This window comes from Podarcis filfolensis (assembly GCF_964270895.1).
Source record: "Podarcis filfolensis genome assembly, chromosome: 2".
Taxonomy (NCBI): Eukaryota; Metazoa; Chordata; class Lepidosauria; order Squamata; family Lacertidae; genus Podarcis; species Podarcis filfolensis.
In genome coordinates this window covers 82,632,703-82,658,121 of record NC_139605.1, presented here as the reverse complement: position 1 = coordinate 82,658,121, position 25,419 = coordinate 82,632,703, and the positions used below count along the sequence as shown (strand labels likewise).

At 42.2% G+C, this 25,419-nt stretch overlaps 2 protein-coding genes across 4 annotated transcripts in view; one reads left to right on the top strand and one right to left on the bottom strand.

Annotated features, from left to right (window-relative positions):
* The window catches only part of FN3KRP (fructosamine 3 kinase related protein), a 32,983-nt gene that overhangs the window by 4,821 nt on the left and 2,743 nt on the right, over positions 1 to 25,419 (bottom strand). Inside the window, exons 1-3 of one of the 3 annotated variants that reach the window (XM_083597790.1) lie at positions 4,313 to 4,579; positions 3,070 to 3,221; positions 411 to 502 (exon numbers count right to left, since the gene is read on the bottom strand). In XM_083597790.1, the coding sequence (XP_083453916.1) occupies positions 411 to 502; positions 3,070 to 3,221; positions 4,313 to 4,453 (385 nt within the window). In that variant the 5' untranslated portion in view covers positions 4,454 to 4,579. Of the gene's footprint in view, positions 1 to 410; positions 503 to 3,069; positions 3,222 to 3,859; positions 4,031 to 4,312; positions 4,580 to 25,419 lie in introns of those variants that run through there. The other 2 variants (XM_083597789.1, XM_083597791.1) reach the window with 2 other exon arrangements.
* On the top strand, positions 8,090 to 24,881 carry RAB40B (RAB40B, member RAS oncogene family). Its single transcript, XM_083597796.1, has 6 exons — positions 8,090 to 9,008; positions 20,315 to 20,375; positions 20,994 to 21,054; positions 21,381 to 21,458; positions 22,350 to 22,572; positions 23,797 to 24,881. Exons 1-6 carry the CDS (start codon positions 8,867 to 8,869, stop codon positions 24,066 to 24,068), a joined length of 837 nt encoding a protein of 278 aa, XP_083453922.1. The 5' UTR covers positions 8,090 to 8,866; the 3' UTR covers positions 24,069 to 24,881.

The window sequence follows — 25,419 nt, the reverse complement described above, 5'->3', positions numbered from 1 at the left end:
TTTAAAACACATAGCTCTTACTAAGTTTCTCTGTTTTCAGTTTTCAGCTACAACAAATTAAGTAAGATTCTGAGAAGTATGCAGTTGCTACTACTGGAGACAAAATCATTATCTGAATCAGGGGTGAGAAACCTCAAGCCTGGGGGCCAAATGCAGCTACCCAGTGATTTCCCCCCCAAGGGATACTCAAGGGTACGCAGTAGCAGCACCTATTTTTGTTGTTTAAAAGTGTGACACTTACTGTAATAACTTCACGGGGAGCAATTTTCAGGGAGGGCTGACTTGCCCCAGCTTATTGGCATTTTAATATCTCTTTATGCATGCACTGAAGAGTTTTTAGGGGTTCTGCTATAGAGTTAGAGCAAAACAGCTGGGGGCATTGGCAAGTCATGGACAGCTGGGTACTTTACCAACAGTGTTTGCATCTTTCTTCAGCTTCTCCCCAAGTTTTTGATTGTGAAGATGAAGATCAGCCAACTGTGTTCCAAGTTTCTCTGCATGTCTAGTGGTGTTAAAAAGATACGTTTACAAAGCAACAAAAATTTGATGGTTTCACCATGAAACAGCATCTGGGAGGGCACATGTTTTATCCAACCCCAATTTAAGAGGTACCTATCTCTAAAGGACAGAAAGGAGGTTGTCTCATCCAGCACCTCAACACATTCACTGCATGCATTCAAGAAACTATGATCCCTTATAACACTAAGCCTCAGTGTTGCATGTGCTGGAAGCCCAAATATGGGGTTGTTTATCATACAGCGGCCTGTTAAGTTACCTTGGACTTTGGGCAAGTGACTATGAAAACTCCAGGTTTGGAGTTCTTGAAAGAAGAAATATGTGTTGCATCAATTAGCATAAACTTTTGACCTGTTGGAAACTCAGCCAACAATAGAGGAGGAATTTTGGTCCAGCTGTGGTGACAAGCTGATCTGGAGGATTTAGGTGCAATTTGGCTTTGAGTGTGTGTCTTTGAAGTAATATGGGTTCTATATCCAAACTGATAAATTTCTAACCAAACTGATTTGTTTGATTACAATAAAAATTGATTTATTGCATCAACTCTGAGTTTCCATTCCAAAATAAAATGATTAAAAGACTGTCAAGCTGTTACCAGCAGTCCAGCAGAATCACCTATTGGTAAAGTTCCCAAGAAAATTATAATGGCACACTTTGGCACACCATGACCGTAAATCTATGCATTCAAAGTCAGTAAGATCCTATACAGAAGTAAATGCATACATAATTAATTAATTAATTAACATTGAAATCTCACCAAATATATTAAAGAGGAAACACAGTAACTTGGAAAATGTTGTCTGTACCAAAGTTCATAAAGGAAGTTCAGTAAGATCAAGGTAATTTACCCTCCCATCTCAAACAAAGTTATAGCTTCATTATATAGAGCAGAATACAGCTCTCCAGGCTTTTCTGTTTGGCCCTATTTGGACTCTCCTGTCATGCACCTTCCCAGTCCACAACCATCACGGGGCCTGCTCCACACTCTAATGTGCTTTTGCCTTGCTGCAAAGTCCTTGAACTGTGATAAGGCCCCTTGTCCACCTGGAAAAATGGAGGGGTGAGAAATGGTCTGAGTTTTGCATGGAAAGCACATAGCCTACGCCATAAATCTAAACGTCAGATCCATGGTTCTACCCAGTGTGGTATAGTGGTTAAGAGCGGTAGACTTGTAATCTGGTGAACCGGGTTCACGTCTCCACTCCTCCACATGCAGCAGCTAGGTGACCTTGGGCCAGTCACACTTCTTTGAAGTCTCTCAGCCCCACTCACCTCACAGAGTGTTTGTTGTGGGGGAGGAAGGGAAAGGAGAATGTTAGCCGCTTTGAGACTCCTTCGGGTAGTGATAAAGCAGGATATCAAATCTAAACTCCTCTTCTTCTACTACTTTTGCTTCTGTCCCTAGTCACCACTGGCATTCAACCTCTGGAAGGTTGAGTACAATGGAATGCAGCCATCAGGCTGAAGGAGATACCCCAACCCCAATTTAGAATACATGGCCGCATGCTGGTTGCAGCTCAGACTGAAGCAAAGCAATAATAAATATATTTTTGTTTTTTTGTTTTTTAAATAATAATATTTTTTTATTAAAGATTTTCTTGGTTTACAAAAGTACATGCCTTTTCTCTTTTTTTCAAGTTGTACAGTCTTTTCTTTTTTATATTTAAATATTTTATTAAGGGTTTTCTTGTTTTACAGTGTAAGTGTAATGCCTCGTATTTTTTTCTTCCATGTAACATTTTTACAAATCTGTTTCATTTGTTGAGGCATTAGGGAGAGAAGAAAAAAGAAAGAAAAAAAAGAAAAGAAAGGGGGGTGGAGGGAGGGAAGATGGGTGGGGGTGGGGTCGGGTAGCGGTGTTTCTATTATGCTTAATGTATGTAGAATTTGGTGTCAGCGTGCTTGTGTTGTTCACTTGTGTTCCTTTGGTGGTGAGAGAGGTTGGGGTTGGCCTAGGGTGTGATTGTTTGTTTGTTTGTGATTGGCTGTGGTGATCTTTGTTTTCGTGTGTGAGTGAGGTGGGTGGGTGTTTTGGATCAGGTTAGCCATATTGATTTGTATGCTGTTGGTGGATTATTGTCGTTGTCCTGTTGGGCTGTGTATGTGATAAAGGGGAGCCAAGGTGTCTTCTTCTGTTTGTCCCCGTGTCAGTTTCAGTTTATTAGTTAATTTTTCTAGTAGGGCTGTTTCCCATACTATTTGGTACCATTGGTCCATGCTTACTCCTGACAGGTCTCTCCAGTGTCTGGTTATGGTGGTGTCTGGTTATGGTGTTTCTGGCTGCTGAAAGTAGGTGGGTTATGAGTTCTAGCAATAATAAATTTAACATTTTTGAATAAACACTTGGGTCCTCTTTCTCTTCTTCAGAAGTCTTCATAAAACACTTATGGGCCAAGATGCTACCCAACTTTAGTTCACATCATTGCATAAATGAATAGTAAATCTGATTAATTTGTGTTAACTTGTTTTCTTCAAGGTGGTTTACATGATACTGATTTTCCTTCTCAAATACAGTATGCAAGTAAATCGCAGCAAGAAATTGAGACAGATTACCTGTTCAAACCCCTCATATCCAAATGCTCCATCACAAACAGAGTACCACCGACTGGCAGATCGATAACTTTTATAGGTTTAGGAACTTTCACAGTCTTCGTTTGCAGGATAGCTGTTAAACTTGCCATTTCTCCATCAAACATTCTCCTTGCCTGTCAGATAAAATAGGGGGTGGGGGCTTCTGTAAACACTTTCACATACAAAACTTTCCAGCACATGTCAGATTTAAAAGAAAAATAATAATCTTAGGAGCCTGCATACACAGCACATTTGCCCCTTTCTGGTCACATCTACCCTTTCAGCACTGAATCAGAACAATTCACAACACAGCAGCTATTATGTAGCAAACTGCCAAGCCATGTCTGCTCATTCCTTCATTAACACTAGCTATCAAAACCTCTGCCAATCATGCCTCACAAGTGGCCATTTTCTAAGAGGAGAGACTGCATAAAAAGAATGCCTAGCACAAATCCTGTTACTTACACAAGCTAGTTTCCTAGCGAAAACAAGGCACCCTGCAGGCATTCACAGGCACTCTCATTTACTTTTTCACATGTTTTGTGTTGTGGACAAAACCGTAGCTTTTTAAATGGGCTCCTAAGGCCCTGGCTCAGATGTCCTGTTAGACCAGGCATCCCCAAACTCGGCCCTCCAGATGATTTGGAACTACAACTCCCATCATTCCTAGTAACAGGACCAGTGGTCAGGGATGATGGGAATTGTAGTCCCAAAAACATCTGAAGGGCCTAGTTTGGGGATGCCTGTGTTAGACACTTCCTCAAAAGTAAACCTCCACTTCGCTGCAGTGGCGGGGCCCACGAGATGGATGGCGAGAAAGCCCCTTTTCAGCTCCGACTTTAGCAAGTCCGCCAACGAACACGCAGCCAGGGGCACCACAACTCTGGCTCGTCCGCAGGCACTTTCTTTCTTTCGGCCGCGACACCATTGCTTTTAAAGAGCTGCCTGCAGGGCAGGAGAAGTAAACCATTGACATAGCCTCGTCGTCGCGCCACTGTGACGGGTTACGAGCTCGCTCTGTGCATTTGAGCGTATGTCAGGCCACTTTGCAAAAAAAAAAGCAAACAACATGGGAGTGCTATTCAACAAAGGGGAGTAAACAGCAATTCGCCTTCTTGCAGCTTTTATTCGACCCTTTGCACTTCACTCCCCATCGCCCACACCCGCCTTCCCCACCGGGAGTACTACCCGCCGGTGCTTTTCCCCTCCGGTTCTTTGCCCCCACCTCTGCGCGGGAGTTGCTTTTCACGAAGACACGCCCGTGGTCGGTGTGGAAACTCTCGCCGTGGCTAATGCAGCCGCCCCCCGAGTGGCCCGTAGGCCGGAGCGCCGAAGTACCCAGCTCGCGCCGCAGAGCCTCCTCCATCCCGCCGCAGAGCCCCGGGGAGAAAGAGGCCGGCCGCTAAGAGGCAGCTCGCCCCTCCCGCCGAACCGCAGGCCCCGCCCCCTCCGGGGGCCTCCGTGCTCTTCGCCGCCGACTGAAATGGCGGGAGAGCGCGCCGCTTGGAAGGGCGGCGCCTGCGAAAGGGCGGGTCACTGCCTTTGAGGGGAAACGGGAGCAGTGACCCTTTCCTCCCCTTTTCTTCTGGTTCACGCGTGTCGTGTAGGGAGGCCGTATTTTAAAGGAGTGGCTTGGTTGCTATTTGAGGTCTGCGCTTATCTCCGCACCTGTGCTGGATAAATATGTAGAACTATAAAGCGCATGTATATATATTTTTTATTTTAATTGGAAGGTCATATGTATGTGTGCCTCAGTCAAACCCACCGTTAAATGGACTCAGGAGTGCCATCTTGAATAAAATATTTGGGGAGGGGCAGGTAAGCCTCGCCCTGCATAATGGATCACAAGTCACAGCACATGCACACCAAATGCATAGCAATGCCCATGAGCGGATGTGGGGCTCAAATATTTTATTGGGGGGGGCAAGGGACCTTGGACTCTAGGAGTTGGTTTGGGGGGAAATGGAGTTGCAGGCCAATTGGGAAAATGGAGTTGTAGGCCAAATTTGAACCAAAATGGTGATTCAGTACAGTTGCAAACTTGCACAGGTAGCCCTCCTAGATGCTGTTGTGTACCCACGGGCTTGCCAGTGAGTTAACAGATGCTGTGTGGCCTGCTCTCTGCTAGCAGGGGTATTTGTCAAGCCTTAGGGCTGCTATATATCTGGGATGTAGGGATGTAGGGATGTAGTGATATTGGGGGGGATTTCTGGAAGGCGGCGGTTTGTCCTGGAGTGTCTAGGGGTGTCTGGATTTTTACTTCTTGAAATATGGCAAGCCTATTAAGCCCAACATTCTAACTCCTCTGCCTTACACTTAAATACACACACACACACAACACTATTCATTGCTGTGTTGAGCTTCAGACTAATATTTGGAATACAGTCCAACCCTGTCTTTTTTCTACCCTAATGAGGATGTCTTTCTAGGACACAGTGACATTCCAGGGACATCCCTAGTGGTCAACTTTCTGTTTAATTAAGGTTTATTTCTGTAGAGCAGCTGGCTTCCTGGGCTGAAATTATTTGGTGAGTCATCAGTTAATACATACATACCAAAATAAAAAAGGACAGCAGCTGTGTACTGGCTGACAATATCTACCAGAAAAGAGAAGGTAATTGGTATGTGCTGCCTTTCATTTGCTAGGTTTAGATGTATAAATGGAAAATATCTCTTATCTTTTTCTACTGGAAGCACCACTATAAGTGCATGTTCATGTCTCTGGGTAGGTTGAAGGTTAGTTCAGGAAGGATGCAAGCATTTTTACAAGCCATCTCCCAAACATGCTAGTTTCCTGTGCACAGAGAGCATTCAAACATAAAATCCCCCATCTCCTTTCTAAATTGTACAGTGACATAACCTTTAGTAATGTATAAATCATTCTTCCGACCAATGAGATGTTAAAGATCAGTGACTCAGCTAGTTTCTGAGAAAAGATAGTCTTGCGAAACGAAAAAGCACGACAATAACAAAAAAAAATACTGTTTGTATTTTGTGTCTTCATGTTATTCTTATCTGCCTGGATGTGGATCTTTCTTTCCAAGTCTTCTCCTCAGTCCCTCTCATGCCTGTTGACAGCACTATTTACCTTACTGATAAGGGACACAGCCTAGCTTCATAGGTTATTTTTTTCTTTTCCTTTGCTCTTAACATTTGTCCCATTGCCAAGTCTTGCTGCTTCTCTTTTATAAATACGCCCATTCTCTTCGGTCCCCTCTAGCTCATTCTTTGTTGTTGTTGTTGTTTAGTCGTTTAGTCGTGTCCGACTCTTCATGACCCCATGGACCAGAGCACGCCAGGCACTCCTGTCTTCCACTGCCTCCTGCAGTTTGGTCAAACTCATGCTGGTAGCTTCGAGAACACTGCCCAACCATCTCGTCTTCTATCGTCCCCTTCTCCTTGTGTCCTCAATCTTTCCCAACATCAGGGTCTTTTCCAGGGAGTATTCTCTTCTCATGAGGTGGCCAAAGTATTGGAGCCTCAGCTTCACGATCTGTCCTTCCAGTGAGCACTCAGGGTTGATTTCCTTAAGAATGGATAGGTTTGATCTTCTTGCAGTCCATGGGACTCTCAAGAGTCTCCTCCAGCACCATAATTCAAAAGCATCAATTCTTTGGCAATCAGCCTTCTTTATGGTTCAGCTCTCACTTCCATACATCACTACTGGGAAAACCATAGCTTTAACTATACGGACCTTTGTTGGCAAGGTGATTTCTCTGCTTTTTAGGATGCTGTCTAGGTTTGTCATTGCTTTTCTCCCAAGAAGCAGGTGTCATTTACTTCATGCCCTTACTATTGCCAGTTTCTCTTCTCTAGCCTTCCTCTTTCATTCTTCGATTCTTACCTCTATCCAAAATTCGACTTCCAAATGTATTGTATTAAACAGCCTCTTCAAACCACTTCTGACTTCTCACACTTATCTGCTATGTGTGCCCTGTTCTTAACTTGAAAATCTACCCACCACTTTGACCACGCCAAGCTCTTGACCCTGGCATTTCCTTAAATCTCCACCTATGACCTCTGCTTCTCCAACTCCACCAATCTCATCCAACCAAAGGTCTCATGCTTCTTTCAGTTATGTGCCCATTCTTCCTTGCTGCCCCCACAACATAGGGTGAATACATATGCCAGTTGTCCATTCCTTCTAATCTTTCTTAGATCTTATCTTCCATGTGGCCTTTGATTTATCCTTTTAATATACATTCCCAACTGCAACCCAGTTTTAGGTACATGCAACATTTGCCAACACATTTCTCTCTCTCAGTCCTCAGTTTCCATACTTTCTATTTTAGATTTAAGCACCTTGGAAGCAGGTTGGTACCTGTGTTATCCATGTAATTATGTATGTACTGTACAGCATGTGCACAATAACAGGGTACCAAAAAATAACAGCTGTTTCCTTTAAACTTTAAACTTGTGAGGTGTAAATCCACCCAACAATCCTGCCAGGTGAAGGGCATATGGTTTGCCACTGTAGGAGGCAGAATTTAAGTCATGGTTGATCTGATTCTACATTTGTCCTTATGAATGCCATTCTAGAATAGTTTGTTAGCAGAATCATATATTCTACTGCCTCTGAACCCTGCTCTGACATTTCGTTCTGTACGCTGCAGTTCCATCAGTCGTCACCCTTATCCAGAGGCCACAATTTTCTCTGTTTTGTAAGCCCCAGTTCGACAAACGTGGGCTGGAGGCTGGACTCCAACCGGAGAGCGCTAAAGCGCGCTCACGCGTAACTGCACAGCAGCACATGCCTCATCCTCCGATGTGTAAACACAGCCGCACAGAGCCTGCCGCCCAGCGCCACAGTGACGGGCGTGCGCGCCAGCCAATACCACGGAAGAAATACCCCAGCAACTGAATTGTTGGTGCTTGAGGGGGCGGGTGCGCTCCCGCCAATGCCTTCGGAGAGGTGGCGTTCGGAAGCCCAGCCGTACCAATAGAAAAAAGGAGTGTGGGGGCGGGGCCCTTTTCTTCCAATGGCAGCGGTGGAGGGCGTGGCCTCGGGAGCCGCGCCCCCATGGGCACAGGAGGGTAGGTGTTGGTTGGAGAGGCTGTCACTGGGTGTTGCGCTGGGAGCGAGGTCGGTCGGTGGGGAGGCGGCGGCGGCAGCAGCGACGGCAACGGCGCCTCTCGAGGGGTTCGAGCAGCGGCGAAGAGTTGTGGCGACGGCAGCCGAGAGGGTCCCCCGTTGCCTTCCTCGGCAAGCACAGATCCTCTTCCCCCGTCCCTCGTCGGTCGTGACGGGCTCTCCCCTTCTTCTCTTTCGCTGCGACTGAGCGCGCCCAGCCAGGCAGGTTGGACGGCAGCGGCCGCCGTCGGTTCTCTTGGTCGTCGGCTGCGCGACCCCAGCTCCCCGCATGCCGGCCTCGTGGGTGCGTGGCCGCGGATGACGCCGTTGAAAAGTCCTCCTCCGCTGTCACGGTTGTGCGAGCACCTTGCGGCGCCCACTGCCTCTCGCCTCCCACTGCTGGCACCGTGAGGCGACCCCCTCCTCCTCTTCCTCCTCCTCCTGACGGCAACCCACCCGATCCTGCTGCCAGCTCCCCCCGCAATCTCGGCTGCTGCCCCCGGCGACGCGCTCCGCGGGGCGGCTTCTTCGAACATGCCTTTGCGCCTGTGCTGCTGCTCTCCGTCGCCGCCGCCGCCGTCCGTGACGCTCTCGGTGCCGCCACAGCTGATCGTTGGGTGCCTCTCATGGGCGCTGGGAACTGACTCCCCGCAGGGACTTCTGTGAGGCCGAAGGGAGAGGAGGAGCGGGGAGCGGTGGCGAAAGAGGATGAACCACGTGGGCAGCCCTGTGAAAGCTTATGACTTCTTGCTGAAATTCCTGCTGGTGGGCGACAGCGACGTGGGCAAAGGAGAGATACTAGCCAGCCTGGAGGATGGAGCCACCGAGTCGCCTTACGGGTACAATATGGGTAAGCAGCAACGGGGTTGTACCTGCGGCCAAGCTCTAGGCCAGCCTCGGTTATTGGGCGGCAGGTAGCTCTTTCTTGCACCTGTAGACTGCACGGAGGAAGGTAGTGTTTGTGCAGGGCTGCCTTTCACGATTACTGAGTCACCGCAGACACCTCCCACACCTTGGCAGTTATAGGGCAGGGCTTCCATGACAGGGCATCTGCCTTCCCAGCTGCCTTGAGCTCTCTGGTAGCCTTCTTTGGAAACTGAAGGAAAGCCCATCGGGTACTGGCTGACGTGTTGTCCTCATCTGCTTTGATTATGCTTCCCTGCGATCCACCTTTAGGTTATTGCAAATAATCAGGTTTCACACACCTCCCTTAACGTTAAAAGGTTGCCCATTCCTGTCAACTGAATTACAAGGTGTGAGCACAACTGCACTGTAAAATTTCCTCGTGAGTCAGTAAAGTTTAGGCTAGCTTGGTAAAACTAAGTGTTCTGTAGACCCAGCAGAGCTACAGGCAGAGGAGACCACAACCCAAAAAGAACCAAAGCACATACAAGGACACAGCCAAACAATTTTATTTGGGCCTCTTAAAGTCATTTAATCCTAGTGCTAAAATGAACTGCTGCCTCCACTTTGTTTTCTTGAAATAATTACAGTGATGCTCACATTCACACCAAATTAAAGGATGCACACTAAGTGGAGATTAACATTTTGCTGTGCATATATCGTTTAAGAAGAGGAATGGTGTAAGTTTGTATTTGGGGTTTGTGTTCTGTGCCAGGCCAGCAAGCTTGTGCTGTTCAACTGCTTTGTTTTTCACAAAGAATACCTCTTGTTAAATAGAGACTGGAAAGGTTTGCTATACAGTTCTTGTGCATCTTTCAGTTTGCTTAGAGTGACCATCGGGAATGCTGAGTATTGGTGGAGATTTTCATTTTTTGAAAAATTAATCACTTTTTTGAGTTCTTGCAGGTAGCTGTCTGCTGTTTTAAAAGTATAAACTATATGACCATATGCAGCAAAGTGGGGAACTTTTTTAAAAAAAGTTGAGGACCACATTTCCTCAGGCTGCCTGCTTACTGGCAGTAGATACACTGTTGGAGGAAGAGGGGTGCAGTGGGTGTGATTCGCCCTGGGTGTCATTGGCGTGGGAGGTGGCATCGCCATGCCGCCCCCATGGGATGCTCACTGTGGGCTGCACCCCCCTGGGATGCTCACTGTGGGCTGCACCCCCCTGGGACGCATGTGTGCCACTCCGGGTACCGGAGCAGCTAGCTCCGCCTCTGAGTGGATAGGTCTGAAGCCAAAAGTGGCTGGGGATAACCCATTCATCTGCCGTGAACCTCCCTTTTAAACTCTACCTTACACCCACCAACGCACTCATTCATTCATTCTCACACTGCCCCCATGCATGTACAGCTATGCACCTTCCTTTCTCAGCATCCAGAATGCTATCTCTACCTCCACTGGTAGCTCACGTGGTTTCCGTGGTGGACACTGACAAACAGGGAAATGGTCATGTGATAATTTCTTCCATCAGGAGCTTGTTTCTAGGGTAAAGACCAAGGAAAACAATGTACATTACCCCAATGTAGCATATATCTTTCTTCTTGTAGCTGCAAACATGGTGATTGGCTAGCCCATTTTTCTGTCTGAGGTGGAAGAGCAAATGCTTCCAATTCACCCACTGCCAAGACAAGGTGTCTAGTACTCAAAGGTAGTCAATTTATTTTGCACATGAGACAGAAAATCCCACAAGTGTCTCTCCCCTTCTTAGCAGTAAAAATACGGCAAATTAAATAACTTTCGATTTACTACCCTTTCATGACACCCCATAGCTGTCTAAGGCAGCTGTCTCTGCCTAATGGTAGAGCTGGCTCTCACAGGAGATTAAGTATAGGCTCTGAATGGTATTACCCTAATAAACAGAGAGTGAAGAATTCACCACATGTATCTTAATCAAGATGATGAATTTTTTTAGCCTGCTGATATGCAAAATATTTAGAACAGTGCAAGACATATGGACATCCGCCTAAAAGTAGTAAAGGTGGATAAGGGTCTGAATTATGTTTTTAAAAAAGGAAAAGACGAGAATAAGTATAGCACAAGATTATAATAGCACTACCAAGTGTTTCTGAAGAACTGATATGGATAGGATGAGTATTTTTGGCATTAACACTGGAACATTTATTTATAGTTCATTCCTTCATTGAACCTGACAAATGAGAGGCTCAGACCATGTCAGATGCAGCTGAAAACCTGAACCTACGCATCTCTTTAATTTGATTTGATGCAAAGCAAAATAAAAACTTCCTCAGAATATGATTCCACATCAAAAATTTAATGAGTTCATTTTTGACGATGGCTGCACCATCCAATGACAGACTTGTCACTGACTTCAGTAGCAGCAGGATTGCACCCATGCAGTCCAGTTCTAAGCATTATTCAAATGTAATTAATGGGACTAACTTCTTTGTAAATAGGCATGGAATTACATCATCATGGTATGTGAACACCATCCTGCCTCTTCCCAGGAGAGATGGGGACTCACTTTTTGGTCATTCTTCACAGCATATTCTTATTGTAGCTATTTGCAGATATTCAGCTAATAGTTTCAGTTCATGAGATTCTTGTGAGTAGATTCAGCCTGCCATTTGAAACTGAGTCCTTCCCATCAAGCTGATCTGCCAATTGGTACCAAATCTGCTGGTAGCTGGAAAGGTAGACATTTCAAGTTGCAAACTGCAATAGACTTTAGTTGTGAACAGTTCTAGCCTTCCTTATGTCTGCTGATAAATGGTAAAATGAACCCATAGAAATGGAGCAGTAATCATTGACTCTGCTCAAGGAAAAAAGATGATACAACTTTGTGTGCACCATTTTGCTGATAATTTCAGTCTCCTTTCAAAGTGAAAACTTTTTTCATTTGCTTTATGCTTGAGGGGAAAATGCTGCCTGTGCCATTAAATAAAAATAATTATAACTACTTGGGGCAAAGCTGGTAATTATTTTCTGCATGCACCCATTCCTATTGGGTGCCAGAAGCCTTGAGGCATGGGGCAATGGTAGGGTCAGGGTGGAGATGTCTGAAGAAGAAAAAACACTTCAAGAAATGTGCTGTGTTTCTGTACAACAAGGACAGCAAATATGTAAGTTCATCTTAGTTATTTCTGTATCCGGAACAGTGTATTAGGGAGTAGACAGTGTTCAAGAGACGAACTGATTCACAATGGCTCAGTTTGGATGCCATATTTGTAATGGTTTGGAGAGTCAGGAACATGCCACAAGTTCACTTACACCCTCTCCTTTCTCTGCTGAGCGCCTTCATCTGTTCCTGGTTTTCCTCATTAGAATTGATGTGAGGGCTAAAGAGGGAAATCTTTATCTCTAAAGCATACAAATCCACTTTAAATATTGGTTGGTTTTGAAAAATATATATCTAAAGACTCTGCCTATCCCTTCCTAGGTACACAAGTCTAGTTTTTTTTTAATGGAACAGGAGGTGTAACAGCTATTTTTCCTATTTATTATACAAACTATTGCACTAAAGGCATTGGAAAAGAATGTGAAGCAGTATCACGCAAATGCTAAACTGTTGTTGGGGCACATGTCAGAAATGTCCTTGATCTGTGCGTTAGAAACAAAACAAAATGGTCAGACATCACTTAGGCCCATAATGCTAAAGCCTTTTCTTCCCTAATTACCACAGTTCCTTTGTAAGTGACTTGCTTTTTTGAACCTAAGTTATGTGGTAATTTTTGACCGTTATCGGGTCTAGTAAACACAGTGCATTGTCATCAAATGTTAGACTGCATTGGCAGGTTTTTCAGGTTTAACTGTTGAGTAATGTATGGGAGAGTTAAGAAGTAAAATACACTCCTCACAGAAAGCATACTCTCCTTTTGTGTGCAATGGGTTCACACAGGTCTTTTATAATTAGAAGACTGACAACGCAATCTGGTACATGTCTATTCAAAAGTAACTCCCATTTGGTTTATTTATTATAAATATTTTAATAAATATGAAAATATTGTCTTCTGGCTTTTCATAAGGACCCTGTGCATTGATTAAAACAATATACCATCCATAAACTAATAAAGACTAAACTTAGAACTAAACTAAAAACTAGAAGCCATACATTAAAATATGTGGGGAAGGGTGGAGAGACAAAACCAAACTGAAAGGCATGGCAAAATAAACAAGGTTTTGTAGCACACTGAAATGCAAATAGATAAGCCATGAATCAGGCAGGCATCCTAGTGCTGGGAGCTTTATAGGCAGTTACTACTACAGTGGTACCTCGGGTTAAGTACTTAATTCGTTCTGGAGGTCCGTTCTTAACCTGAAACTGTTCTTAACCTGAAGCACCACTTTAGCTAATGGGGCCTGCCGCGCCGCCGCAGCACGATTTCTGTTCTCATCCCGAAGCAAAGTTCTTAACCTGAGGTACTATGTCTGGGTTAGCAGAGTCTGTAACCTGAAGCGTATGTAACCTGAAGCATATGTAACCCGAGGTACCACTGTAATTCAAATTGTGCTAAGAAACAAACTGGGAAAGAATGCAGAGTTCTGAAAGGGAAACCCTAGATGCAATCTAGGCTGCTGCGTTTTGCATCAGCTGACGTTTGCATGGACGGAATGTAAACTACTGGAGAAGTTTAAGAATCCACATCCATTGCTGTGCCTACTTTTACACCTGGCTCCACCCACCAATGGGGTGCAGCCCCCACAGGGGACCCATGAGGGAATGTGATCTTCAGGCTGTGAAAGGCTCCCCTTCCTGCAATAGGACATGATCGCACAACCTGTCAGCTTAGACAGGTATCCTTTACCACACTGTGCAGAAAGCAGGATTCTATCCTACACTTTAAAAGCTACTTTATGGTTATCATAGAATCAGAGAATTGTGGAGTTGGAAGGGATCCCATGGGTCATCTAGTCCAATCCCCTGCAATGCCAGTCACAGCTATCATGGTATATAAAATTTGTATATGATAGAAATTATCCCGGTATGCCAAGGCAGTAATCCTGGCTGGGTCAAAGCAGGGTAACTGCTGTCTTTGCCTGGTAGCCATTATGAATTCCCAGAAGGATTCTAAGATTTTAAGAGAAAACACTGGGCATAGTAACATAGTAACGGAGGGAGCTGCCTTATACAAAGTCCATCTGTTTCAGTACTGTCCAAATTAACTGCCAGTGGCTGCAAAGGGAGATGATTTCTGGAAACACATGTTCCCCTCATACAAGGGGTATAGAGCCTGATAACTAGTGATTTACTGTCACAGTAAAAGTGAGCTTCTTTCTGGCAGCTGAGCACAGGCATAGGCATGCTATTCTTAATTTTAAAAATGATTTTGCTAGTTACAGCACGAAGCAAACACCTACTTGCTCCTCATTTGTTGTGCTGCGTTGGGTGTTGCAATCTATTACAGATGCAAATTGTCTCATGCTAGGCATAATTGCCAAATGTGGCAGAATTTTGGAATAGGTGCAATGAATCATGCTTAAAACGAGATAATGACTAATAGCTTATGAGCTCAGGGAAGGAAGAGAATAAAATAACAGAATTTAGTCTGTAAAATCTGAGCACAATATTTGAAGGAAGCTCCATCCTCAATGCATGTCTGTTAACATATTTCAAAGAATGGCACTTGCATTACTGAAAGCCTCTGTGGTTGGTCTGTGGTAATTTTATACCTCAGTAATTCTCTTCTTCTTGAAATTAAAAGTTTTGTGTCTATTCAAAACAACTGTTGAAAAGTCCAGTTCTTCCTCCCCTTTCTGATGGCACTTAGAGTCATAGTTATCAAAAGTAAACTTATTTTGTAATTTTTTAGTTATAAAATTATTAACATATGCTCCTAGGCCATTGTACAGAAATAAGTCCCTGTTTACAGGTTCAGAAGCTATGAAGAAACAAAAGGGAAGGGAAGTGGAGCTGCGCTATCTGAAAGAAGGAAAGCGTTAAAAGACTACAATAATGAACTTTAGGAGTAAGGAAGAAACAAAGAAAAAATCCATATAGCACATCAAGACAGAAGTTTTAAAAACTGTTTCTTCGTGAGATGAAGGGGCTGGTCAAAAATGTAAAGGGAAAACAGTCCTAGACATAAGAAAGAAAGCATGGGGATAAGAAATATAACCATATAGTAGAGATTTAATTAAAAACATCAGTGCTTTATTAACAGAGGGACCAAAGAGAAAAATGGAAAGCAACAGATAGAAAAAGGGGCAAAAACATGAACAGACGTAACCTTCATATCTATTCATATTCTTGCCCCTTTTTCTATCAGTGTTCCTTCCTGTACTGCTTTATGTGAAGTTTAAACTTCTTTTATTACCGTTTAAGAAGTTTAAACTTCATGAAGACTGTGAAGGGAAATATATAGAGAGGTATAAAATGACTGAAGAATTAGGAAAGAAAGCAGAAAAGAGAAAACAGAAATAATATGTTTAAACTGAGAAACAGGAAGATCAGTGATCAAGACATTTTAGTAGTTAACACAAGGTAGGCTGTAGGTCTGAATAAGAATGTTCACTGATATTAAGAACAAATTTAGAAATCTTATAGAAATAAAATTGGCAGAACTTAGGTAGACATGTGAGCGGAAATAGAAAGAGATCAAAGATAACACCAAAACCCTTTAACTGTAGAAAAGACTGAAGGTTGGTGCCAATTGGAACTTTGGAAGAGAAGGCAAAGTATCTTTTGCACAGTGACATCCAGGCAGATACAGACAATTTGAAATAAAGTATTGGTAAAGGGGAGGGGAGGACCAAACAATAGAGCTTGAAATCATTCGTATAACAGTGACACATTACAAGCCACAAGAATAAATTGGATTGCTAAGAGAAAGCATATAAAGAGTGAAGAGAAGAGGGCTTAGAATAATAATTGAGGAAGACTTAAACGAAGCTTTTATGACACAGGAGTGAAAGCAGGAGTGTCCAGTCCCAAAGAACTGTAAAAGAAGCACATAATGATCACCTGTACCCAAAGCTGATGAAAGTACATACAGAGAAAGCTGGTGTATTTCAGCATATAATACCACTTTAGATTTTCCACAGAGCAATCTCAGTAGAATGTTTGAGTCAAAAACCAGCTGAAAAAGACCATAAAAAATTAGATGAAAGAAAACTGTCACATTTAGATAAGATTAAGAGGAGCAGTTAAGTCCCCCCTGATCTAAATCAATTTTAGTAAATATTGGGCCCTCACCACCACGCACAATTTACCTCTTTTGTTTTCGTCAGGCGTTGTCTCATCTTGCTTTAAAAATGCTAGCTTCCCAAAGCTGGGGGGGGGGGGGAAATATATGTGGACAATTTTATGACTGTTGGAAACTAGCATATTCAAAGCAAGAAGAAACAATGCTTGAAGAAAGGTATAGGTAAGAGAAAAACAAATCAATATTTACTAAAATGGGAGAGGGAATTGGATCAAGAAGATAAGCAGTACATTGAAGTGAAGAAAAAATAGAAATAGCATCAAATGTTCGAAAATGAAGAATAAGACAGTGTCCACACTATACCTTTAAAGCACATTCCCCTCCCTCAAAGAATTCTGGGTACTGTAGTTTAACCTCCAAAGAGTTATAATTTATAGCAACCAATAACAAACTTCAGCACTCAGAATACTTAGAGGAAAAGAATGTGCTTAAAATGCACTATAAAAGTATAGTGTGTATACTGCCTAAAGAGATACAATAAAATTGAAGGAGTAGGAGGAATAATAGAACAGGAAGAAAAAGGAGGTGATGAAAACAACCAACATAAATCACATTTCTGTTATTCATTCCTCATTACCTCTCTCTTCTTCTGACTGTAATATACCTCCTACTCCTTCCATTTTATTAAGTTACTTATTTGGTACTTAGATTTACTGAAATCATTTAGAGTTGTTTCCAGGGAACTAAAACTTTTAAGACGATGGTATTGGTGTACTTTTGATCATAGTCTAAACTGTTTGAAATCGCATCATAAAAGGCAAAACCCACAGCATTTCATAGTGCATGTGAATGATTAAACAATACTATCTTGCAGAGAAGCTGAAATTTAACGATGTTCTAATAGGACATGCAGAACAACTATGTAGTACTTTGGTCAAGCTGGTGAATGTTAAATCTCGAGATCCTTGTATAATGTCATTCCTTGCTAGTTCAGAATGCTGTTGTCTAGCTGCTCTCCCTTCACATGTTGTCTTCCCTTAACTGCTCCAGGACAGCCCAGTCCTCGAAATATATTTAAGCTGGGCCAACATAATCAGTTTGTATGCACATATTTTAATACTGAAACCAACTTGTGTCCTGTTGCTTTAGTAGAGATCCTATAACTTTTTTGATTTGCACAGAACTCATGTGAAACGGAGGTCCCACCCCTTTTGCAAATATAAATATTTATGCTGGAACAGGGAGGCTGAGGGCATGGGCCAAGTGAGCAGAGAGGAAGGATCTGGCGCTATGCGGAATTCTCTGGTCAGTTGCAAAGAACAGGCCAAGCAAGGAGAGGTGGCAGACATATTATCACAACAATCCCCATCTTCCCTCAGTCTTAGCAAGGCCTTTTGCATGTTTGTTTTTTTAAAAATGTCCCAGGGACTGATTCCTCAATGCCACCTTTTCATCTTCCTTTCTTCATTCCATTCCTTCATGCAACTAGTACCGTGAGATGTGACTGACAGCTCAAAGGACTAGGCTGCTAAACCCTACTAATTCGGGGTATGATGCCAGAAATAAATGTTCTTTTTTAACTTTGCATGCTACAAGCTTAATGGTTGTGTAATTATACACTTTAAATCTGAGAATACATAACTGTAGTAGAAACAGGTTATCAGAATTAAGAACTGTCTTCCATGGTTCCTGAAAATAATCAGATTGTGACTGGACGCTTGGCAGAGTAAAATAAACTTGCCAAAACAATTACATTTAATTTATTGACTTTTAATGCTATTAACTGATATGTTTCCACACAGTTGCTTTTTGATGCTTAAGTGTAAGCCAAATAGTTTCAGTTAATAACCTGCATGTTTGCCTGATACCTGTAAAACTATTAAGATTGTTATAAAACAAGGGATGGAGGATCTGTTACCATGGATATTGAAATAAAATCAGATATTACTTGATTAGCTTCTTAAACAGAGGCTGAAACAATGCCAAAATTTCAACTAGGGGAGGACTACAATGATTACCGTATTTTTCGCCCTATAGGATGCACTTTTCCCCCTCCAAAAATGAAGGGGAAATCTGTGTGCGTCCTATGGGGCGAATGCAGGCTTTCGCTGAAGCTTGGAGAGCAAGAGGGGTCGGTGCGCACCGACCCCTCTCGCTCTCCAGGCTTCAGGAAGCTATCAGCAAGCCTGGGGAGCCCGCGGGAGTTCCCGCAGGGCTCCCTAGGCTGCGGATAGCAGCCTGCTGCCCGGAGCGCGGGGCGCACTGAAGCCGCGGCTGGGGGGGAAATAAATTATTTTTTCTTTATTCCCCCCCCAAAAAAAACCTAGGTGCGTCCTATGGGCCGGTGCGTCCTATAGGGCGAAAAATACGGTACTTAGTATTGGAAAAAGCTGCTGAAGTGCTCTTTAGTTTCCTCCCTAAATGCTACTTCTGCCAAAATGAAAAAATGTGAATATGGAACTATTGTCTGCCTTGAAGACAACCACTATCTTCTTCCTTCCTGCCCAAGCCCTGTAGCTCTCCGTGTCCAACAGAAAACATGGTAGTTTTATGCAACGTGTTAATTTAATGTAGATAAATTAATGCAGATTAGCCCCTTGCGTAGGCACTGTTAATCCATACTAAGAGACTTAATTAAATGCAGCCGGTTTGGAGCAAGCTTAAATGTAAATGAGCAAACAACATTTTCTCTTTTTTTAAAGAGTATCTACCCTGAACTTTAGATACTTTTTGCAGAGGATTTGTGCCTGTTTGAAGAGAGATACATTCATACAATGTGAGAATAGGAGATACCAAGTACAAAGCCATTTATCACACATAAATATCAGAATGTGATATGCAAAGACAATTATATAAGCTATTACAATGTAATAAGAAAAATGGAAGGCTTGGCTTTTGTATTTTATTGATTTTAATGATTTACAGTGGCAAAAAATATACAAATCTGAAGATGCTTTTATGTAGTCTCTGGGGTCTTCATGAATTCATGATACCAGATTTTGTCCTTCTGCACTGGACAGGTAGTTTTAAAAATGTGATAGTCAAATTATAAATTATAGTCAATTATAAATTATAAACATTTTAGCAAGCAGGTAAATTAAAAGTTTACATTTTGAGTGACTGTGTATAAAAATCTATGGGTTTTAAATATGCAATTATTACCCCAGCCCGCCCCAAGAGTTTACTTAAGTGTCTCGTATGAGCCCTTAATAATCCCTCTCTGTCCCCTGACCTTTGCAGGAGGAAAAAAAGGGCCACTCTAATGCTATAGAGGCCCTATGTCTGAAATTCTGACTCAGTCGCTAAATAAGCATACAGACAGAATAAAAATGAGTAGTCATCTTGCTCAGAATCAGGGGGGAGAGAGGGAAAAAATTGCTACAGGGAAGAAGAAGAAGAAAAGTTGTTTCCTAAAATAAAGATTAAAAAACCCATAAGATAACAGCCTCACCTACTAGAGTAGTGAATTTAAAAAAGAAAAGAAAAGAAGAAATAAGGCGATACTGAAACAGCAGCATATTGTGTGGCTAGGGTAGTGGTGGGTTGCCTGGTTCTATTTTGTTGTTGTTATTAAAAGAACTACATATGCATTCCTCATCTACAATTGCGAAACTGCTTTAATGATTGGAAGTGGGAGTCGACTGCTTAATCCAGAGATGTCATTGGCACAAGCCAATAGGCAGCTGAAGTATGCAACATTCTGGACAATTCTAATAAGCCCTAAAAATAATCAAGTGCAGTGCATAACATGTAATATTTCTCTCTGTCTCCTCTGAAAGGTTTTTTCATATATAGTTTGAAGCCTGTACAACGAACACTGCAAAAGCAGTCTGACTAAAGCCCTCGTGGATAATATTAGTAATAATAAAGTACACACGCTATACTACCCACCACCCATTGCCCTAAAAATCTGGTGCCCATTTAAAAAATGGGGTGGGGTGGTGGCATGGCCTAGCAGCTTCTGAATGCAAAGTGGGTGCTTTTCCACTGGCCCTTCCCTATATATTGGACTTTTTAAAAAAACAAAAATGGGTTGGTACTATTAAAGTGATTTAACATAGGCATTTCTCGCTTGGTCACTTTGTAGAGTGAAAAAAATAGGCATGCTTTTAGTATTTTAAAATTCTGCCTTGCCTCCTCCCATCCCCAGGTATTGATTACAAGACGACAACAATACTCCTGGATGGCCGTCGAATAAAGCTCCAGCTCTGGTAACTTTGCATTATGTTCTCTGTTTGGATTGTGCCTTTGTGCTTTGAAAACAGTTCATAGTGGACGTAATACTGCTTGGATGCGATGTCATATTTACTGTAAAGTTGACTACAAATATTTAATTCTTGTAACAGTTAAGAACAGGTCATACTACCCACCAGCCTTTTGTACTAAAGAGCTATAGTTGAGGACAAGGGAGCAACTGTGAAATTAATGGGTTTCTCCGTATATGTGCAAGGAGCCTAAGTAATATTAAATGATTGGTGAATATATTATAGGAGTACATAATCACCCATGTAGATTAATTCAGTGGATGATCCTGCTGAAATGCATGATATCCATGTGGTTTAGTGGTTAGAGTACTGAACTCGGACCTGGAAGACCAGGGTTCAAATTCCCACTTATCCATGAAGCTCACTGGGTAATCTTGGACCAGGCTCTGTCTTTCAGCCTCACGTACCTAACATACCTAACCTGGACTGCTTTTCCTCCTAAGGCAAAGGGTAGAATACTAATAAAGAGAGCAATACAGGAAGACCAGATAAGAATTCAGCAAGAACACTGTTATTCAGAATGGAAAGGACTATGTATTTTTAACTGTATTTTACCTTCCACAGGGACACATCTGGGCAAGGCAGATTCTGCACCATATTTCGTTCCTATTCCAGAGGGGCCCAGGTAATCGCAATTCTGCCATCTCTAAAATATGTCACTGTAGAGAATTAACTAAAAGAAAAGAGCTACAATAAGGGGTGGGGGAACTATACTTACTTATTGTACTACTTGCTTTCAAAAATTGTTATACAATTTGTTGCTGCTGAATAAAGGGAGCATCCTTTGAGTCACCAGAAATAAATTATTTTAGAGAAATGTTCAGATTTGTTAAGTCCTCAGTCTGCTCCTCTTTTTCCTGGTTAAATAAAGGAATGGTTACACAAAATTGTACGATGTACTGTGTACCTTATCTATGTGTCAGGCTGATCTAATCTTCTTTATTCACTCAGGGCGTGATATTGGTATATGATATTACAAATCGCTGGTCATTTGATGGCATTGATCGGTGGATAAAGGAAATAGATGAGGTAAGACACATCTCTGAATGTTTCATATAATGCCTAAGAAAATGATTGAACTACATGACGACTGAATGAGATGGCTAGAATGTGGGTGGCTGAAAATTCATGACAAATCCACTTGAAGGTGGCCTAAAACCCATTCGAAAGAGTTTGTAGTAGCAGGGAGCTTTCTTTTCTGCCATCAAAAGACTGTGTGACCTTAGAGTTGCTGTGGGTGGCAAATGGATACCTAACTGCATGTCTTGACTATTGAGGGAAGTAATTGACAGCTTGCTGTGACATGTGAGACATTTTGCAGATAAAATTGCTTGTATCCTGTTTGCCTTAAAGTCATTCCCTTTTCCAAACACTGTATTTGGACTTGGATGACACCAACTCTTGTCCAGTTCCAGATCTTCCTCTTATAACATGCAGCAGGTGGCCTGTCAGATGATTCTAAGCATTCCTGGTGCTCATTCTACCTTGATCAATAGCAGTCTGACTTCTGGCTTGGTTTTCAAACTGGGACTGCTGCAGTTGCCTTGGTGAATGATTTTCATTTTCAGTTGGTTGTGGTAACTCTATCAGACACAATTGATATGATCGACCAGAAAGTTTATTCTTGAAACTTTTACATACCCATAATTCTATGTTGAAGGGTTGTTGTTGTTTTTTAAAAAAATTAATAATTCTGCAACTTATATTTGGCAAAGCAATACATTTTTTTACCACCTGCTGATTCTGTTTGGTTATTATATTTTCTTGTATTGGGTTTTCTTGATGGAATCCACCTATAGCACAGCACTATGGACAAATGGAATCAAAGAGTTGTTGTTACTGTTGTTAATAATCAGTATTTTGTTGAAGAAGAGGGTAAGAGACTTCTAAGCTAACATTTTGGTGTCTGTCTTTACTTAGCACGCTCCTGGTGTACCCAAAATCCTTGTTGGCAACCGCCTGCATCTGGCCTTCAAACGACAAGTATCTACTGAGCAGGCACAGGCCTATGCTGAAAGATTAGGCATGACATTCTTTGAAGTAAGCCCACTCTGTAATTTCAACATCACAGAGTCCTTTACGGAACTTGCAAGGATTGTGTTAATGAGACATGGAATGGACCGGCTGTGGAGGCCAAACAAAGGTAAGTAACACAAAATCATTTGCTTTATCTAACTCATGAGCCAGCTCTGGGCCAGCAAGCCACAGGAAGTGGTCCACTAGCCCCATGAAGCTTTTATCTCCTCATATCAGTGTTGCGAGGCTGAGCACAAGATGAGGAGCTAATCTTTAAAGAACAGGCAGAGAGAATTGAAAAGGAATAGGAAGACTTTTGCCCCACTCAAAGAGAGGGTGAGAGAGTGTTGTGTATGTGTTTGCGTGAGAGAATGCTGTGTGCTTGCAGATGTGGTGAGTGTGGTGTATGTGTGTGTATGAGAGAGTGCTCTGTGTGTGCGTGTGTGCACACATGCAGCATAAATATACATTGGCCGTGCTGGGGAACTATGTTAAAAAACTAATGATGGGGAGCAGTATGCAGGTTGTAGATGAGCCACCCTGCTATAACAGTATGACAACTAAGTGCCAAACTTGGGAGCACCCTTCCTCCCCACTCACTTCCCTTGTCTGCTTTAACCATGCTCAGCATTACATCTGTACTAGTACTGGACATGGTTAACATTTACAATTTCCAGAGAGTGAGTCATGCTAGTCTCTTGCAGCAAAAACAACAGAGTCTTGAACAAATTTATCACGGCAAAATCTTTCACCTCATCAGATGCACAAAGGAAACCGGTGCTTCATATTACCTCAGGTGTGATGGATAGGTTGGAAAGGCTTATAAATTGATAGCTCTCCTTCTCTAAGGTGGAAGGAAGGAGAATTTCTACCCCTAAATAATTTGAATAAGTACCTGCAAGCTATACATGGGTTGTTAGAGAAAAGGAGGTGACTAAAGTGGATGTTCAAGCACTGAAGTACTGTTTACTTAAAATTTACTTCAGTGGGCCCCTGGAATTATGCTGCCATCTAGAGCTGGAGGTTGATGTATGTATGTATGTATGTATGTATCTGGCTGTTTTTCTTTTCAGGGGGAGGGTTATGTGTTGTTACAATTTTTTTTATTTTCTTCTTCCCCATTTTCTCCTTGTTAAATCGTTGCAACATCACCTTTATTCACGGAGGCAAGCCATAGTTATGGGGATTCAAGGTAGAATTAGGAAGGAACTTCAGAAGCAGTGAAAAGAAACAGAACCCGAGAGCTCTGAAAAATACAGTGAAGTCAAAGTTGTGCATTTGTGTCACCTTGTAGTTATTTAGAATCATGTTATGACTAATCTTCATTCATGTTTTTGCTTCTTGTTTTAAGTCCTGAGTTTGCAAGATCTTTGTTGCCGCGCCATAGTTTCATGCACCCCAGTGCACCTTGTGGACAAACTTCCACTCCCTGTTGCCTTAAGAAGCCATCTCAAATCGTTCTCTATGGCCAATGGACTTAATGCTCGGATGATGCACGGACGTTCCTACTCTCTCACTGCCAGCAACAACAACAAAAGAAATAGTCTGAAGAAAGCCAAAATTATCCGTCCACTCCAGAGCCCTCCGAAACACTGCACCAGAAATAGCTGTAAAATCTCCTAAGCCTCTGCTTGGAAAGGTTTGGGCCAGAGCCTTTAACACAAGGACTCATAGTCAGGTCTGTTGTATGTATTGCATTACAGAAACAGAACAAAAAAAATGCTATTTTAGAGTCATTTGTTTTAAATAATGCTGCTTCCAGATGTGTGATGCACTCTGTGCAAACAAAGGGATGTGAAACTTTGCTGTTGGGTTTTTTATATATCAATTTTTTGATGTGCATGAAGACTTTGTGTGTTTTATAAAGGGAATAATTTATCACACTACTCAGCTTTCGATGACACTAAATCTCAGAAGTGAGTTGTTTTAATTGCTCAAATATTGTTTAATCACTACATTTTATTTGCAGTTAAATAGGAATCGGTGTCAGTCTGTAGATGCAGGCAGTTTTTTAAACCACAATGTATTGTATACATTGTAAAAGCTACAAATTCTGTAGTGAAAGAATTATTTGTGATGTTGCAGTAGAGCATCTGAAAATGGTTTTGTACTGTTTCCTCAGTGATTTTGAAGCACTGCTTTGAGCTACCAGTGTGTAAATGCAATATACACAAGATTTTCTCCCATCCATGTATAAAATATTTGATAAAAGTTTTGCTATGTTGTTTAGGGATTAATCTGTGGTTTATATGCTTATTTTTCTGGTAAATCTACATTTTTGTAATGGATATTCTAGTGATCAGTTATATTGCAAAAAAAGCCAAAGACATCAGATGTATTTGCCACATAGCAGTAAGAAAAATGTGATTTGAAAAGCTGCTTTATCGGGGAAAGGACGCTATTTAAAAATAAAACACTTTTTAAAAGCTCTAAAAAGTGCTGGAGTGGTTTTTCCTAGTTAAATATTTTCCTGGTCTCCCAAGACTCTGTTGGGGTAATGGCTTTCATTTATAATTTGTTCATGACTTGATTAAAGGGTCATCTCCTACCAGTTTTATCTGTGAAGTCAGGAAGATGCTTACATTGAACAGCTGCCCAGAGTGGCTGGGGCAACCCAGTGAGATGGGTGGCGGCAAATATTAAACTTATTATTATTATTATTGGCTGATAGTTGGTTTTTAAGTAAACTGGGGGTATTTTTCCCACTGCTGTGCTGTTCTGTTTTCAACTTATTTTGTTTTAATATGGTTTTGCTTTTTATTTTATATTGTACCGTACGATTTGAACTGAAAACATTTCTGATGGTGTATTATTTTATTTTTTACTCTGTTTTTCCTTTACTGGGCAGAGTTCTCTTAAGAACAACTGCCCACTGTTACCCCCTTGGCTGCCCCCACCATCTTCCAGGTGAACAACCAGAAGCCGCATGACACCATCAATAACACTTGTTGTTTCAGAGCTGCTACTGCAAGGG

What these genes read in the sequence shown, in the direction of transcription:
- RAB40B (XM_083597796.1), top strand. Translation starts at nt 8,867, where the DNA reads ATGAACCACGTGGGCAGCCCTGTGAAAGCTTATGACTTCTTGCTGAAA. An exon ending in CGAATAAAGCTCCAGCTCTG is followed by an intron (nt 20,376 to 20,993) that starts GTAACTTTGCAT and finishes TACCTTCCACAG; the next exon opens with GGACACATCTGGGCAAGGCA. An exon ending in CCTATTCCAGAGGGGCCCAG is followed by an intron (nt 21,055 to 21,380) that starts GTAATCGCAATT and finishes TTATTCACTCAG; the next exon opens with GGCGTGATATTGGTATATGA.